Below are 16,727 nucleotides of genomic sequence, written 5' to 3' on the forward strand. Positions count from 1 at the left end.
TGAAATTATAGCTGATGTGGAGTTTGGCATGAATGACTGATATTTCATACAATCATGGAACTAGATGACCTTAAGGTCCTTTTCAACCTTAACTTCTATCATAGAATCATAGAACAGTTAAGATTGGAAAAGACCTTAAGATCACCTAGTTCCAACCCCCCTGCCATGGGCAGGGACACCTCACACTAAACCATATCACCCAAGGCCTCGTCCAACCTGGTCTTGAACACTGCCAGGGATGGAGCATTCACAACTTCCCTGGGCAACCTTTTCCAGTGCCTCACCACCCTAACAGGAAAGAATTTCCTCCTTATATCCAGTCTAAACTTCCCCTGTTTATGTTTTAACCTGTTACCCCTTGTCCTATCACTGCAGTCTCTAATGAAGAGTCCATCCCCAGCATCCCTATAGGCCCCCCTCAGACACTGGAAGGCTGCTATGAGGTCTCCACACAGCCTTCTCTTCTCCAGGCTGAACAGCCCCAACTTCCTCAGCCTGTCTTCATACGGGAGGTGCTCCAGTCCCCTGATCATCCTCGTGGCCCTTCTTTAGACTTGTTCCAACAGTTCCATGTCCTTTTTATGTTGAGGACACCAGAACTGCACACAATGCTCCAGGTGAGGTCTCACAAGAGCAGAGCAGAGGGTCAGGATCACCTCTTTCGACCTGCTGGTCACGCTCCTTTTGATGCAGCCCAGGATACGGTTGCTTTCTGGGCTGCAAGGGCGCACTGAAGCCGGCTCATGTTCATTTTCTCATCGACCAACACCCCCAAGTCCTTCTCCTTGGGCTGCTCTGAATCTCTTCTCTGCCCAACCTGTAGCTGTGCCTGGGAATGCTCCGGCTCAGGTGTAGGACCTTGCACTTGTCCTGGTTAAACTTCATAAGGTTGGCATCTGCCCGCCTCACAAGTGTGTCGAGGTCCCTCTGGATGGCATTCCTTCCCTCCAGGGTATCAACCGAACCACACAGCTTGGTGTCATCGGCAAACTTGCTGAGGGCGCACTCAATCCCACTGTCCATGTCAGCGACGAAGATGTTGGACAAGACCGGTCCCAACACTGATCCCTGAGGGACACCACTCATTACTGGTCTCCAGCCTGACACTGAACCATTGACCGCAACTCTTTGCATGCCGCCATCCAGCCAGTTCTTTATCCACCGAGTGGTCCATCCATCAAATTGATGTCTCTCCAATTTAGAGACAAGGATGTCATGTGGGACAGTGTCGAATGCTTTGCACAAGTCCAGGTAGATGACATCAACTGCTCTACCCCTGTCCATCAGTTCTGTAGCCCCTTCATAGAAGGCCAAATATGATGGCCAGCGGCTTAGCAACTTCATTCGCCAGCTCCTTCAGGACCCGCGGATGGATTTCATCAGGTCCCATGGACTTGTGCATGTTCAGATTTTTAAGACAGTCTTGAACCAGACCCTCTCTTACAGTGGGAGCAAGGTCTTCATTCTCACAGTCCCTGCATCTGCCTTCCAAGACTTGGGTGGTGCGGTCAGAGCCTTTGCCAGTGAAGACTGAGGCAAAGAAGTCATTCAGAACCTCAGCCTTCTCCAAATCCTGTGTAGCCAGCTCTCCCGAGAGCTTTTTTTATTTTGCTTTTTATTTGCTACGTACCTGTAGAGTCCCTTCCTGTTATCCTTAATACCCCTAGCCACGTTTAATTCTAACTGGGCCTTAACTTTCCTAACCTGGTCCCTAGCTTCCCGGACAACATCTCCGTACTCTTCCCAGGCTGCCTTTCCTTTCTTCCACTTATTATAAGCCTCTTTTTTCCTCTGAATTTTCCTCAGGAGCTGTATGGTTTGTGTTGGAAGGGACCTTTTAGCTCATACACTTCCAGCCCCCTGACATGGGCAGGGACTAGAGCAGCTTGCTCCAAGCCCCTGTGTCCAACCTGGCCTTGAACACTGCCAGGGATGGGGCAGCCACAGCTTCTCTGGGCACCCTGTGCCAGCGCCTCAGCACCCTCACAGCAAAGAGCTTCTGCCTCAGAGCTCATCTCAGTCTCCCCTCTGGCAGGCTAAAGCCATTCCCCTTGGCCTGTCCCTACAGGCCCTTGTCCAAAGCCCCTCTCCAGGTTTCTTATGGCCCCTTTACACCCTGGAGCTGCTCTAAGGTCTCCCCTTCAGGAGCCTTCTCTTCTCCAGGCTGACCCAGCCCAGCTCTCTCAGCCTGGCTCCAGAGCAGAGCTGCTCCATCCCTCACAGCATCTCTATGGCCTCCTCTGTACTTGCTCCAACAGCTCCATGTCCCTCTTGTGTTGTTGCCCCAGAGCTGGAAGCAGGACTGCAGGTCTGGGGTCTCCCCAGAGCACAGCAGAGGGGGAGAATCCTCTCCCTCCACCTGATTTCATTATTTCATGTGAAACAGGCAAGATCAGGAAAAGCTTCCTCCTGACCTTAAGCTGCTGATGTTTACAGTGGAGTTGAAGACAACTCTCCAAAGCATTTGTCACAGCCCGTCCTTGGAGGCAGGCTGGAATAAGGACCAGTGCAAGCAGATAAACCTAACAGACACGCCAGGGACAGGACAGGGAGCCAGCCAAGGGTTTGACAGAGACCTATTGTTTCTCTAAACTGTTTTCAAGCTGAGCTTCAGGAAGGGTGGATGAACTAACAAATTTAAAACAGCTATGGTGGGTAGATGTGTAACAGATACAGTATCTGTCAAGAATGAATAAGTCCTGGAGGGGAAATTAATCATTCTTCAGCTTTATCTACAATGAGGCAAATTTTGTATGTAGAACAGCTCAAGTTTATCCTGAAAAGTCCTGGTGGCAACAATTTGAAGTGTCACCCCTAATCAGAGAAAATACTAAATTTATATATGGAAATTATACTTTGTGTTGAATGATTGTGAGCTAAATCAAATTGATGTAAATGAACACTTACCTTCTGTCTTCTGTAGCATTGTGCAAATTACTTAATGTCCACATGAGACAACTCACTGCCTGTGTTCAATGTGCTAACTGAAACTACTCCCTGTTTCCTGTAGAGGTGCAACAGACACATTCCAGTTCTCTTCAAAGAATGTGGGGGATATAGCAGCCATCTGTGTCGGTCACTGCCCAAAAGATGGAAAGAAGTCATCTGCAAAAGCTGATGTCTTCTGGCACGTGCAAGAGATTATTATAACGGAGATGGAACTTTGCAACAAGTAAGTGCCTCTCATCTGCAAGGAGCTGCTCTAAAGTGGCATGGGGAAGCTCAGAAGCTCTGCATGTGTCCTCCTGAAGTATTTCAGACTTAAGCAATAGCAGAAGGTCTTACCAAATTTTAATCCCTTTCTGAAAGCCAAGGACAAGCTGATGTGTTGGGTACAGAATGTCCCTGCCTGACTTCCCTGTGTGATTTCTGAGTTGTTAGAGAAGGCATTTGTGTGTGCAGATAAATTTATAAACAAGTTGGCTTAGATGAATCTTGCAGCCATGACAAATTAATGTGTCAGCTTGTGGAAAATACTCACACTGACTGAAATTTAAGGGGTTTGTAGGATGGTCTGCCCAGACTGGTTTTTAAGTAACTCTTTAGGTAAGGCTTTTAGGTAAGTCTTGTGAAAAGAGCTCCTAGAAAAAGGATGAGAGTAATAGAAAAACTGAACTTTCAACTCAGAGTAGACAGGATGATATAATCCAAAAGGTCAGCCTGGATGAGGCTTGGAGCAACCTGGTCTATTAAAAGGTGTCCCTGCCCATGACAGGGGGCTAGAACTGGATGAGCTTAAAGGTCCTTTCCAGCCCAAACCATGCTATGATTCAAAAGGCAAATATAGAAGTTACAATCATGCAGCTAGGATACTCTGACTTAAACATGACTGAAATATGCCATGGCCAAAAAATGAACATTTCTGAAGAGCCCTGAGCACACCAGGTCCTACTGGGTTTGGAAGGAGTGATATTTGTGACTCAGGGTACAGATAACACAGGGGTTATGCAGGAACCAGAGAAGGTTTCTATTGGCAGAGCAAACTGCTCTTCAGAGAAAATACCCATGATGTTAAGTGTAGATTTCTTTTCTTCTCTATGATATTTCCATGCTGCTAAAAAATTTAACTATAACAAGTTTGTTCCAACAGAGACAATTGAGTGTTTAAGAAAATATCCTTGAAGGGTTTTTTTGGTTTTTTTTCAGAAGATAAGAGTCTCTCTAGCAAATTAATCAGCCAGTAGAAGAGCCACAGTAATATTTGCTGAATGAAAACTCAGTCAATTACATACTAAGACATGTTCTTTTCTTCTGGTGAAGAAAAACCTAGAATCCTTAAAGTTCATCTGTGCAATTGAATCTGTGCACTAAACTCCTTGGGAGCATGCTGAAACTGCTGAAACTGCATTTTGAAGGGGACAAAGATGTTCTTATGAAACCCCAGTGTTTTTAGAGTTGTTTTAAATTAAAGACGGCAACCAGGAGATGCTGGTGAAGCCTGCAGCTTGTCATTGCAATGAAACAGGGCTCCAGCTCTGCAGATATAGAACTTCACAGCAGTGTTTGCTCTGCAAACCATCCACTGGAGCAGATTGCACAGTGAGAGCAAGCTCTCACTTCAGGTATTCCCAATCCCAAGCACCAGCTCACCAAGTCAAGCCCAAAGACCAAACTAAAAGAGTTGTGAGATTGCTGCAGCAGTAATTTTAAGTTATAGTGGGATGTTTGCCTTTCAGTAGTAGAACTTAAAGTAGATCAGAAAAGGCAGTATTTAGAAGGTTTTTCTTGCACATCCAAGGGCTAGAAAAGTCATCTTTCTTTTCTTGCCCCTCAATGAAGACTTGCATGCTCTATTTCAACTCTAAACCATGAGACATTACACTCCCCAGGAAATAAAACTGCAGCTTCAGTCAGCCCCTCCACCCCCCCCCCACAGTTTTTCTGTCTCTGAGCCTATATCTTTTCTCCCATGAGAATTTTTCATTCTACAAAGCTTCTTTCCAAAGAAATGAGTAGTTTACTTTGGCTGCGGAAAATGTCAAAGGCGTTGGAAGTGCTTAAGAAGCACATCACTGCTGGAATCGCAGTAACCCTTCCTCCAGGTGTTTATTTTATGCACACATACAGGGCAACTCATCTGCATTCCCTCCAAGAGGACCTGCTGCAGTTCAGGGAAGGCTGGCGGTTGGAGGGGAAAAAACACTCACTTTGAAATGATCTGCATTGTTGGAAATTAAATACATCACTAAAAGCAGAGTGCTCCAGCCTCTGGCTGGGTTCCAGGTACACAGTGATTTATGGATGTGATGTGTGCTCACTGCACATCACCAGAGGCAGCACTGCAGAGCCAAGGGCTTTCAGAATCTGGTACTTTTGTTGCTCAATGCTTTTCTTTTTGGCTGATAAGGATGGGTTGGGTGATCTAGGTGAGGGAAGGGGGGGATTTAAACCTCTTCCTCCCCTTCTTTCCCATTCCCTTTTTCCTAGTTCCTTACCCAACCTGAACCATACTATCAGTGAGGATAACTGCTGGTCTCCCTGCTCTCAGAGCAGCATCGCTGGGCTGCTTTATCTGTGAGGCTAGTTGCTCATCCCACTTGAGTGGATCTGTAAATGGACATGCCATTGCACAGGAAAAAGAAGTGACAAGTGCCCTACACCAACCCTCTCATGTGTCTGTGGCTGTTTATGGAGATGTTGGGTTTTCCAGCTGCAATGTTCAATCACAGCTGCTTTTCTACAGAGAAACTGTAGTGCTAGCACATGTATAGAAACAGCATATCATATACGCATATATATTAATACTGGGCAAGTTAGTAGCATACCCAATCTATACCACTTGCCCAGTACACTGAGCATGCAAACCATTAACAAGCTATTCATTCTCTTTCATCAGATACTTTTTCAGGTGCAACGTGAAAATCCCTTTGTGTTACAAGAGACGGGACTACAAAGTCTTTGAGTGTGCCAAGGTCACTGAGAGCTTTGCCAGCAAAGCCAGGAGCCTGGTGCCTGTCAAATATGAGACCATCATCGTCACAGGATTTGAGAAGGGTGCAGGGACCAACGCCAACGTGTTCATCACCATCTTTGGGTTGAACGGGGACTCAGGGAAGCGGGCACTGAAGCACAAGTTCAGGAACCTCTTTGAGCGAGGCAAAACCAACAGGTTTTACCTGGAAACGCTGGACATGGGGGAGCTCAAGAAAGTCCGGATTGAGCACGACAACAGCGGCCTGGCGCCGGGCTGGCTGGTGGAGCGGGTGGAGATCACCAATTCGGCAACTGGTGTGACCACCATATTTCCCTGCGGGAAGTGGCTGGATGAAAATCGGGGCGATGGGTTAATCTGGAGGGAGCTTTTCCCTCGGTACTGAGGGTACTGATGCTGCAGGAGGGCTTCAGTCCCTCTTTTTCTCATTATTCTCTTTTATATTGCATTTTACTTTTAAAACACTGCCTTTTATATTGAGAGATTTGCTTTCTGGGTTAGCATTTTGTAAAAATGATACTGCTTTTTTTAAAGAGCTCGTAAAAGTGTGAATGAAATAAGTACATTTCTGGCTTATTTACAATTAAAAACTTCAACCAGCAGAGTCATTAACTATCTTTTAGCAGCTCAGACGCCATCTTCTGCTTTCAGTACTTTGCCAGGGCTGGGAAAGCCCACTGGCTGTCCTCTTAGGTGAGTAAAGAGGATAAGAGAATTGAGCCAACATATTTCACGGAATCACAGCATCATTGATGTCGGAAGGGACTTCTGGAGATCGTCTCTCTGGAGACCACCTAGTCCAAGCCCCCTGCCAAGGCAGGGCCATCAAAAGCAGGTTACATAGGAACACATTCAGATGGGTTTTGAATATCTGCAGCTTGGAGATCCCAGTTTTTTCCCACTTCTTTGTCAGAACTGCATGTCCATCCACATGCCTTCCTACATCGGAAGCAGTGGATACAGCCGGGCTTTCTGTAGGAGGTTTACAAGGGCCCATTATCTACCCAGCCGGCCCACAGTGGGTGGGACCTGGGTCATGCTTTCCACCCATGTGCTTTTCCCCTCAAACCAGGGTCTGCCCAGAGCTGAGATCTACAGTTACAGCAGGATAGCAAAAAAACCTACTGGATAATCAATTCCACTCCAAGGAAGCTGTACTGACTATATTCAAAGCTGTCTCAGGAAAATTTATTCTATGTGGCCTGAATACCAACTCTAATTCAGAGCAGCTGCCATTCATTTCGATTTTTACTTCTAATAAGGATTGCTATTTTAATTTTCTGTAGTGGAGAAGGGATTTCTCAGCCACAATAAGGGCCAGTGTTCGTGTAGAGCTCTCCCCAGCTCTACAGGTACCAACAGGAAAAGTTGTTCATAGATCATTACTCCTGGTGCCCCATCTCCTGCCCCAGGGAGCAAAGTTGCAGGACACATCCTTTGGAGGAGAAAAGAAGGTATCTGAGCCGCCATGGAGACTTTCAAGATCAGTCTCGATATGGTTCTGGGCAACCTGATGTAGTTGAAGATGCCCCTGCTCATTGCAGAGGGGTTGGACTAGGATGATCTTTGAAGGTCCCTTCCAACCCATACTATCTTATGATTCTGTGAGGAGACCTTCCCCCTGGCCCACCCATGTTCTAGGAGAGGTCATTCCCCTTCCCAGAAGCTGGTTTTAAACAAGCACTTTGCGTGAATGGGGATCAAATGGGTCAAGAATGTGTTAAACTCACTGAGTCCACCCACCTTCTCCATCAGTCGCTGGGCTGGGAAGAATACTCCACCAGATCATCACCTGCATGTGTCTGACCACAAGGCAGGACTGTCCCAGTGCTCAGTCCCTGCCTGGTCATGGGCAAAGGAGGCTTCAGAAAAGGCTAGTGATGCTGAGACAGTATTTAGGGGCATATTGCAGGTACTGTTGATTGCTCCTGGATATAAAGCTGTTGCATCCCACCAAAGCCCCACCAGGGAAGTACTGCATCTTTATTTTAAGCAGCAGGCACCACCAAAGAGACTTGAGCTGTCTATGCCAGCTCACAAATAACAGCTCAGACTAATTTGTTTTAGAAACCTTTATAGTAACTGATGGTTTTGGAGCAGAGCAAGTTGCTTAAATGAGCCCAGTAATCAGCCTCATCAATGATCAACTACTTGCTGATGGGAATAATAACACCAGCAGTGTTAACTGTATAGAATACAGAATATGGGCTGTATTCTCCCCTATCACTACAGAGTGGTGATACCAAGCTCTGAGCAAGGACCAAGATGAGGAGCTGGGAGCTTACAGGAGGTGGAGAACAGACCCCTAAAGGTGGATGCTGGGGTCGACAGGCATGTCGTATCCCTGGGACTTTGCTGGGGCTCAGGCTGCCCAAAGTCTGGAGCATTTGCTTTTGCTGTGCTTCTGCAATGTTATTGCAAGGCAGTGGTTCCCTGATGTGTGTTTTGAAACAGAAAAGTGTCAGGCTTTTGATCTCTCTGCTTTCCCTCTCACCCCAGCCTACCAGGGCTATGAAAAAAACATCCCTTTCAGTACAATTGTCCCATTTTTAGACAAGTGTGTGCTGCAGTGAAACAGGAGGTTTTTTTCTCATTGAAATACTGTAGTCCCAGCACTTCCAGTTGGCTCCAGTCAGCACCAGCTTGGTATGGGAGATGCCAGAGATGCTGGTTTTACAGTATTGCTGCATCGCAGCAGTTTAACCCCTGCCAATCCCTGGGCAAATTCCCTGTGAGGCACACGGGACCTGTACTATTGCATACTTCCAGCCCTTGGGAGTGGCAAGGCAGCTCGTGATCCACACGCTACCCCTGCATGGGGCAAGGAGGAGAGAGGAATCCTGATTGTGCATATGAGATGTGCTCACATCTGGTAACAATCACACGTAGCAAGTAGCTACAGCCATGGACTGAAGTCCTGTGGCTCCTTCATCCATTGATTCCTGCAGGAATGAACAGCTCTGGGGTCTCTAAGCCACAGCATAGGTGAGAGATGGGCTTGCATATACCTTGGTTGTCATCACACCACCTACCATCCCTGGATGGGGTTGTTCAACACAAGAGCTGTGCTGAGCCCTAGGCAATGCTGCCCTAAGGAGGACCAAGGGGCAGTTTGCTGATACAGGGGTCAGTAATCTCACTGCCTCACGGGAAGGCAATGTTGGCAAAGCATGAAAAATCTCAGCTTTGTTCTTCTAAAGGCCTCAAAAATGCCCTTTGTTTGTGCAACACTCAACTCCACCCTTGCTTGGGGGAGTCGTTCTGTTGCTACAACAACTAATGCTACAAAAGTAATAAGGAGAGAGCACAGTTTTTCCAAGGGATGGATTTACATTAAGCTGCTAAAACCAGCACGTTCTTGGCCAAGTGGAGAACTGGGGAAGAGAGAAGCCAAAGTTATGTGGTGCTGTGCCTTTTGCAGGGCTCAGGCAATCTCTGCCTACTGGGGCAGAGCATCCCAAAGCTGTATATTGAACAGGTGCACAGATCCTTTTCCTCCCAACACCCTCTGCCATTATGTTTTGCTCTTTATTTCTTAATTAGTGTGGTTTTAATGCAAATGTCTTCATCCAAAAAACAGAAATGTAGATGAAAAGCAAGATCAAAGGACAAGGACGGTGGCACTTTGCAGGAGGCTGCAAAACCAGACTATCCCATCGCCCCTGTGGTCCCCATTAGTTTTGGGAAACTGATGAAGACTTGAGTTTACAAAAGGACTTGGGTGTTGCTGGTGAAAACCAAGTATAACCAAAGAGTCCTTTGCAGTGCTGGGTGCTAAGAGGGACTGGTTGTCTCTTGCTGCAGGACACAGAGGATTATTTGAAGATATCTATAAAATAGTTGTGAAACATTTTTGATAGTGTCACATACCTATAGCAACTTAACATACACAAAGGAGAATAACTGAGGGCTGTGAAGCATACATCTTATAATTTCTCTATTATAGAATCACAGAATCCCAGACTGCTTTGGGTTGGACGGGAGCTTAAGTCTCATTCAGTTCCAAACCCCTGCCACGGGCAGAGACATCTTCCACTAGAGCACCTTGCTCCAAGCCCCTGTGTCCAACCTGGCCTTGAACACTGCCAGGGATGGGGCAGCCACAGCTTCTCTGGGCGCCCTGTGCCAGTGCCTCAGCACATTCACAGGGAAGAGCTTCTGCCTCAGAGCTCATCTCAGTCTCCCCTCGGGCAGGTTAAAGCCACTGCCCCTTGTTCTGTCCCTACAGGCCCTTGTCCAAAACCCCTCTCTGGGTTTCTTATGGCCCCTTTAGGCACTGGAGCTGCTCTCAGGTCTCCCCTTCAGGAGCCTTCTCTTCTCCAGGCTGAACCAGCCCAGCTCTCTCAGCCTGGCTCCAGAGCAGAGCTGCTCCAGCCCTCGCAGCATTTCCATGGCCTCCTCTGGACTCACTCTGACAGCTCCATGTCCTTCTTGTGTTGTTGCCACAGAGCTGGACACAAGACTGCAGGTCTGGGGTATCCACAGAGCATAGCACAGGGGGGAAATCCCCTCCCTTGACCTGCTGCTCACTCTCTGGATTTCAACATAGAAAAAAGCTTCATTTTAACCAACAGCAACATCAACAGAACATTTACTGATGGGGTTTTACAGCTCTGATCTGCAATCTGTGGGCCAGCTGAGGACTTAGATACTACAAAACCAAACGAGGGCTAAGCTTCCCAACCTTCGGCAGCTGCTGCACAAGCAGATGCTTGCAATGAATAAAGACATTGCATCTTGGCCTGTGCTGTTCTACCTTAATGGGCACAATCCCTATCCCTCCTCTCACAGCCACCAGCTGCTGCTTGCTGCACTCCCATGGGCTGGTATCAGATTGTGGCAGTGTGTTTGCTTTGAAGCAAAACCAATTGCCATCTTCAGCAACCCTCTCAAAGCCGTTACCCTTTCAAAGGACATCAGCAAGGTCTTAGTGGGTCACTGAGATCTTCCTCAGCTGGACCAGCAGGCCATTTTTAACCTGTTTTCTGTTGTCTGAATTTATAAAAGCTTCCTATAGTGGGAGCTTTGCATTGCCTGAATATGATGCATCCCTTATGCAGCCTGGATTCTGGAGAAGCTGGAAATTCCCTTCAGCTACAAGAATGAAATCTCTACGATCAGCAGCCGCCTGTCTCCAAAGCTAGTTTGTTTAATCACATAGTCAAAGCTGGGGACTTGTCTCAGCCTTTCTACATGAAACACATGAGGGGGAACAGCTGGATAGAAAGTGGGTGGGAGCAGAGACTCTCACCATTCATTGTGTAAAGAAATAAAAGTGCAAGAGGACCTATGAAATGAGCTGTGCTGGATGCATAACTGGATGTGTGGCCCACTAGATTCAGGCAACAAAAGAATTGAAAACAATCTCAAATATATCTGTATCCATTAGGAGGATTTTTTTTTTTCCCCTCTTCCAATAAGTTTGTCTTTCCTTAGTTATTAAAGAGGAGACCCATGGGGAGGGAGATGCTTCTCCACTGGAATGATGGAGGACCAGACATTATCACTCAGGACATGATGGAGACAACCTACAGGCACCATTGAATGTGTTTAGAGGAGAAATCTCTCTTTAACAGGCAATTTCCAGACTGGTTTTGGAAAGTAATTTTGGCACCTAATCACAAAACTTGTACCACAGAACATCACGCATGGTGGCGTGCCCAGTGTGTAGAGCCTCACCTCACCTCTGCCATGGAGCTCAAATTCCAACAGCCTCTGTAAACTAGCTGGGCAGAGTGTTTTATACCCCATCAGTGTCTTTTTTACACATCAAAGTCCAAAGGCATAAACAGTGAAAGAAGAATTTACTTGAACCCAAAGAAACAAGAAGAGAGCATTGAATAAAGACCAAGCAATTCTCCCCGGCAGGTGACTTCTGTGTGGCACTGGTATATAGTTAGCAATGCAGTTTGTTTTATTAGTTATAAATAAAGTACAAAAAATCCACCAAAAGTGAATCTAAGCATTTACACAATTTCTAATGTCTTTTCATTTCTTCAATGCACTATTGCTTTAATATTAATAATAAATATTTTTCTAGCTTTCTTCTATAAAATAGTCTATGTAGGAAAATGTTGCACAGCACAACAGAACAGCAGTAGGAGTACAAAAATGTGGGTGATCCTTTCACCTGCCCAGGTCATTGGAGGAGAAGATTTTTGTTCGCTCACTCCTTGTTTCACTTACTCTTTTGCAGCGTCCTTGCTGTAGGGGGGGAACGAACAATCCCCCATCCCCGCACAGCTCAGAACTGCAGCTACAGGCTACAGGGGAGAGTGTTAGAGAGCAGCAAGGAAAAAAGACAGGTTTTAAACCCAGGGTAAGGCAAAGTCAACAAAGCAGAGCAGCATCCTGAAGGGACAGAGAGAAAGAAAATCAAGGTACAGTCATTCTGTGCCTTTCTAACCCAAAAGAGAACTGCATCCAAAGCCTTTGTGGAGGGGGGCACTGGCTGAGCACATGCATTGATCCCAATGTCTATTCATAGGTGGCTGAGCATCTGCACTGACTGAGAGTGGTTATGGCTTAAAGCTAAAAGTATTATCAAAGGTGCTCTAAAACCTCTTGCAAATCTTGAGCACTTGATATTCATGAGCCTTTTAGGAAAAGGCAGTTCACTGCGAGAGTGGTGAGGGTCTGGCTATGGCTGGGAATGGGGATGGAAATGGAGATGCTTGGCCACGGCTGCAGGAGCAGCACAACAGCTTGGGGCTTCCCCACTCTCTGGGTACAGAAGGGTTCCAGTGGAGGTCCCAGGTTGAGAGTAGATTAAAAAGCTCTGAGGTTTCCCTCTTAACAAAGGGGGTGAAATTAACTGGTCAAGACAATCAGCACTGAGGCCTTCTGCCCCATGGCTGTTTTGCAGCTGGGTTATAGTGAATACTCATGGCAGGCATTACAAAGGGATGCTGAATTACTCTCACATCCATCCCAGCCCCTCCCAGCTAGACCAGTGGTTAACCGGTAGAAGTTGTAATGAATCCCTCAGTTTTGTTGCCTCCAAGCTCAGGCTCAGCCGATTGCCTCCTCCATCCCCTCCTCAGCTCCCATGAGGCACACATGCATGTGTGAACAGAGGGTGAAAAGAACCAAATCAAGCACGCATAGGCACAAAAATCTACACAGAGCCACCATGCCTAGGCTTCCTTTCTTGGATTTTGAGCAATTTGAAGGGACTTCCACTAAATGCATGCATTGCCTGAAGCACAGCTTCATACCAGGTGTTGTTGCAGGGTAACATGCAGAAAGAGCAGGAGCATCGCCAGCAGTGTTAGGGGATGGGGTGGTAGCAAGAATTGACTGAAATGTTTTGGTTTTGCAGAGTGTCCTTAATCACCTTCAATGCACAAGGACACAAGTGAAAGGATCACCAGAGTTTGATTATGAGTGCAAATAATATTCATATATATGTGCTAAACACAGTCACTATATTGCAGTTTTCCACTATGTCACAGCATACAGAATCAAAGGTTTGCATTTTTATGGAATGTATCCAAGGTAACAGCACCACAGTAATACAGTTTGTAATCACACACCCTGATTTTTTTATATTTTTTAATTTTTTTTTGTGACAAGATAAGCATTACCCCCCACATCCCATGTTTAACTTTTTATTTTTAAAGTACCGACGCATGCAAAGCATTCCATTCCCAGAAACAATGCAAAAATGAGGTAATAGGAGTAATAAAAAAAATTAGTATTAATTTCTAAATAAATAAATTATAATTAAAAATGCAAAAAAAAACTATAAAAATAATTAAATAAGAACCCACAATATCTACAAGTTAGTCATAAATTATGATTGTTAAATATAAGGCATTTAAGCTCACAAAACCCTGTAAACTATCGATGTTTTGTTTCTAGATATTTGTCATTGTTCGTCTCGTTTCACTGTTTAAACTCACCCCATTAATCTCAACCTACACGTAAATAATTATTTCAAACGCAAAGGAACCTGACACACCGATGCAAGTCCAGACGCTGTAAGCTCGCACGCACCTTGGGATCAATCACTCACACGAGACCATGGGAGTTTGGTGCTTTTCTTCACCAAAGGGTACTTTTTTTTTAAGTTTGTTTGTTTATTTATCTATTTTTTTTAAAAACTGTGCTTGTTCATTAGGCAAATAGTAATACTTTCGCATAGGCTTTAAGAAAACACACGGTTCGGAAGCGGCCCTTGTTCCCTCCCTGCATGGCCAGGGTCTAAATCACCCTGTTCCTCTCCCTGCTTCATCCCCAGCTCACGCCTAGATAGACCAGGCAGGCTTACAGTGTATTTTACTAGCAAAGCCTTGCTTTGCTTGTCCACATTATTAGTAATATTAATATTATTTTTAAGGCTGCTTCAATCTGCTGCTGCTGGAGCAAGCCCCATAGGTATCAATGGACCACTCCTTGACCCATGGACATCAGGTCTGGGACTACCACATCTCCCAGGAAGCCATCACTTGCACTGGGTGACAAATAGATCACAGAATTATAGAATGTTTGGGTTGGAAGGAACCTTTAAAGTTCATCTAGTCCAACCACCCTGCAATGAGCAGGGACACCTTCAACTGAGATGGCTCAGAGCACCATCAAACCTGACTTGAATGTTTCTAGGGATGGACATCTACCACCTCTCTGGGCAACTTGTGCCACTGTTTCACCACCCTCACTGTAACCCATTATGTCTTCTTCATATGTCACTATTTGTCCCCCTGTCCACTCCCTCTTACCTACATGGGCACAGCAAAAGAAAGGCTCGTCCATCCTCGCACCCACAGGGCTCCCCTCTTTTTCTCCTCCCTCTAGTTGGGATGACAAATAATCTCTGGGGTGCCTCTAAGGCTGGTGTTTTCCAACTACAGCTCATGGGACTTTCTCAATCTCTCAGATAGATAGTAATTTATCATTGTTTCTACTTGGAAAGCATCGCTTGGCTCCAGTGAAATGGATGCTTGGGGGAGCCAGAAATCACTAGCGCCACATCAGCATTTTCAATATGTAATTTTCCCAACTAATTCCCTTTTCTTCTCCACTTTTCTCTCTTTTCCTCCCCTAGTATACAAAGATAATAATAAAAAAGATTTAAAGAACAAAGGGAAAAATGTGTTTATGGTGTGAATGTTGGTTCTCCAGAGGGTTTTCAGCTCGGTCCCTGTGATTGGCAAGCTGAGGTCTTTATGTCAAAAAGACTGAGCTTGGATTGCAACAGCTCAGTCTTTGGAGACAGAATCCTCCTAATTCTGTTTTGAGTGTTAATGCAATTAAGTTTAATTCTATCAAACAATGAATTCTCTGTATGGATATGGCCTGAAACGCATACACAAATGCACATGGGTGCAGGTACATAAGCTTTGAGGCAGGGTCACAAGCCAGCCCCTCCAAAAAGGGTCAAAACCTCCTTCCAACCTGCCTCCCTTTTCCATGCAGAAATGCTCATGGCCTCAACAGTGCCTTGTGAGCATTCATTTTAATCCCATCCTATTATCAGAGATGCTTTTGCATGCAAGAGGAGTCAGCATTGTACATCTCTAAACACCTCTCTGTCATTACTATGCTCCAAAGCACAGCTGTAGGCACAGACTCCAGTAACTATCATTTTGGATGGATGATGAAGCCAACCAGCCTCACAGCTCACATCATAAAGCAACATAGATAATGACAATCATGAAGACACCCCTTTCTTGAATTCCAATATGGCAAGTTACTTCATTAAGATAAAAAGTGAAGAAACATCTACTCCAATATTGCACCCCTAAAGAAAGTGTCCAGCATCAGCAGATAAGCAGGAATGAAGCTTCTCCCTATTGCTTCATTAATTTTATTCCAAATTTTAGTTGTTTTTTTTGAAGCTTCTCTAAATTTGGGACACACTGTAAACACAGGGAAAGGAAGCACATGCGGCTGAGGCAAAGAGCACAACCCTTCTGACTGTAAACAGGATTTTGCTTTTTCGCCTCTTCCCCACTCAAAAAGGGTGGGAAAGGTTGACCTTTTTCATCCCCCTCTGCAATGTATTAATCAGGCACCAAAATAAGGAATCTATGAAAAAATATTTGGTGCAAATCAGCTAACAGCAACATGTCCACCACAAGATGAGTAGGGCATCAAACACAACATTTCTCAAGCTAACATGCTCCAGCTGCCATCCATAGAAATAGCTAAAAGACCCCTAACATGTTTCTACATATTCGAGAGGTATATATACAATCCTCATGAAATGCAGGATTGACAGGCCAGACTACCACAACTAGTTCCTTCATGTTCAACACTAAATCTTCTGCAGCACGGGGTCTCTGAGCTCCGGGAATGCCAGCTCCCTTTTACTGGGCCCGTATCCTGCGTATGTGCAATATCTCCTACCGCTAGATATTGTACTGCCACCTCCTCCACCTCCTCCTCACTAACGTGCCTGCAGACTTTTCTTCTCAATCAAATGGCTCAGAAGGCAAAAAATTTGCTGCAAGGGTTTATGGCCATACGACCTGGTAAGGAAAATGGTGTATCCAGCCAGTCCTTTCAGCTGTCCGAGCCAAGCTGTGTTTCAATGTCCACCCTGCAGATCGGGCACTTCTTGCTGGTGGCCAGCCACTGGTCCACGCACACTTGGTGGAAGAGATGCATGCAGGGCAACCGCCTGCAGAGAGAGAGGTACCACACTATTAAGACTGGAAGAGGTCCAGGGGAACAAGAAGAGCTAGAAAGCAACAGTGGATGCTTCAAACACCAGTGCTACAGCCTTCCCCAGCAATGCCAGCTCACATAGGGTACTAAGTCAGAGATGGTGTCCTTCTCGGCTAAAAGCCTT

General features: G+C 45.7%; 3 protein-coding genes across 4 annotated transcripts in view; 1 reads left to right on the forward strand and 2 right to left on the reverse strand.

The window, feature by feature from the left end:
* Nucleotides 1-16,727, forward strand: part of LOC133267870 (proline-serine-threonine phosphatase-interacting protein 2-like) — a 349,308-nt gene that overhangs the window by 164,604 nt on the left and 167,977 nt on the right. The window contains exons 40-41 of the mRNA XM_061450555.1: nucleotides 3,011-3,172; nucleotides 5,837-6,474. Coding sequence (XP_061306539.1) covers nucleotides 3,011-3,172; nucleotides 5,837-6,317 — 643 coding nt within the window. The 3' untranslated portion in view covers nucleotides 6,318-6,474. Of the gene's footprint in view, nucleotides 1-3,010; nucleotides 3,173-5,836 lie in introns of the transcript that reaches the window.
* The window catches only part of ARK2N (arkadia (RNF111) N-terminal like PKA signaling regulator 2N), a 195,673-nt gene that overhangs the window by 73,682 nt on the left and 105,264 nt on the right, over nucleotides 1-16,727 (reverse strand). The window lies entirely within an intron of this gene.
* The window catches only part of ARK2C (arkadia (RNF111) C-terminal like ring finger ubiquitin ligase 2C), a 53,100-nt gene continuing 48,110 nt past the window's right edge, over nucleotides 11,738-16,727 (reverse strand). The window contains exon 7 of one of the 2 annotated variants that reach the window (XM_061450539.1): nucleotides 11,738-16,556. In XM_061450539.1, coding sequence (XP_061306523.1) covers nucleotides 16,439-16,556 — 118 coding nt within the window. In that variant the 3' untranslated portion in view covers nucleotides 11,738-16,438. The remainder of the gene's footprint in view (nucleotides 16,557-16,727) is intronic. The other variant, XM_061450538.1, reaches the window with a different exon arrangement.

Source organism: Pezoporus flaviventris, unplaced genomic scaffold (assembly GCF_033815535.1).
Source record: "Pezoporus flaviventris isolate CSIRO_AGI_PZ_B2104156 unplaced genomic scaffold, CSIRO_AGI_Pfla_v1 ptg000010l, whole genome shotgun sequence".
Classification (NCBI taxonomy): Eukaryota; Metazoa; Chordata; class Aves; order Psittaciformes; family Psittacidae; genus Pezoporus; species Pezoporus flaviventris.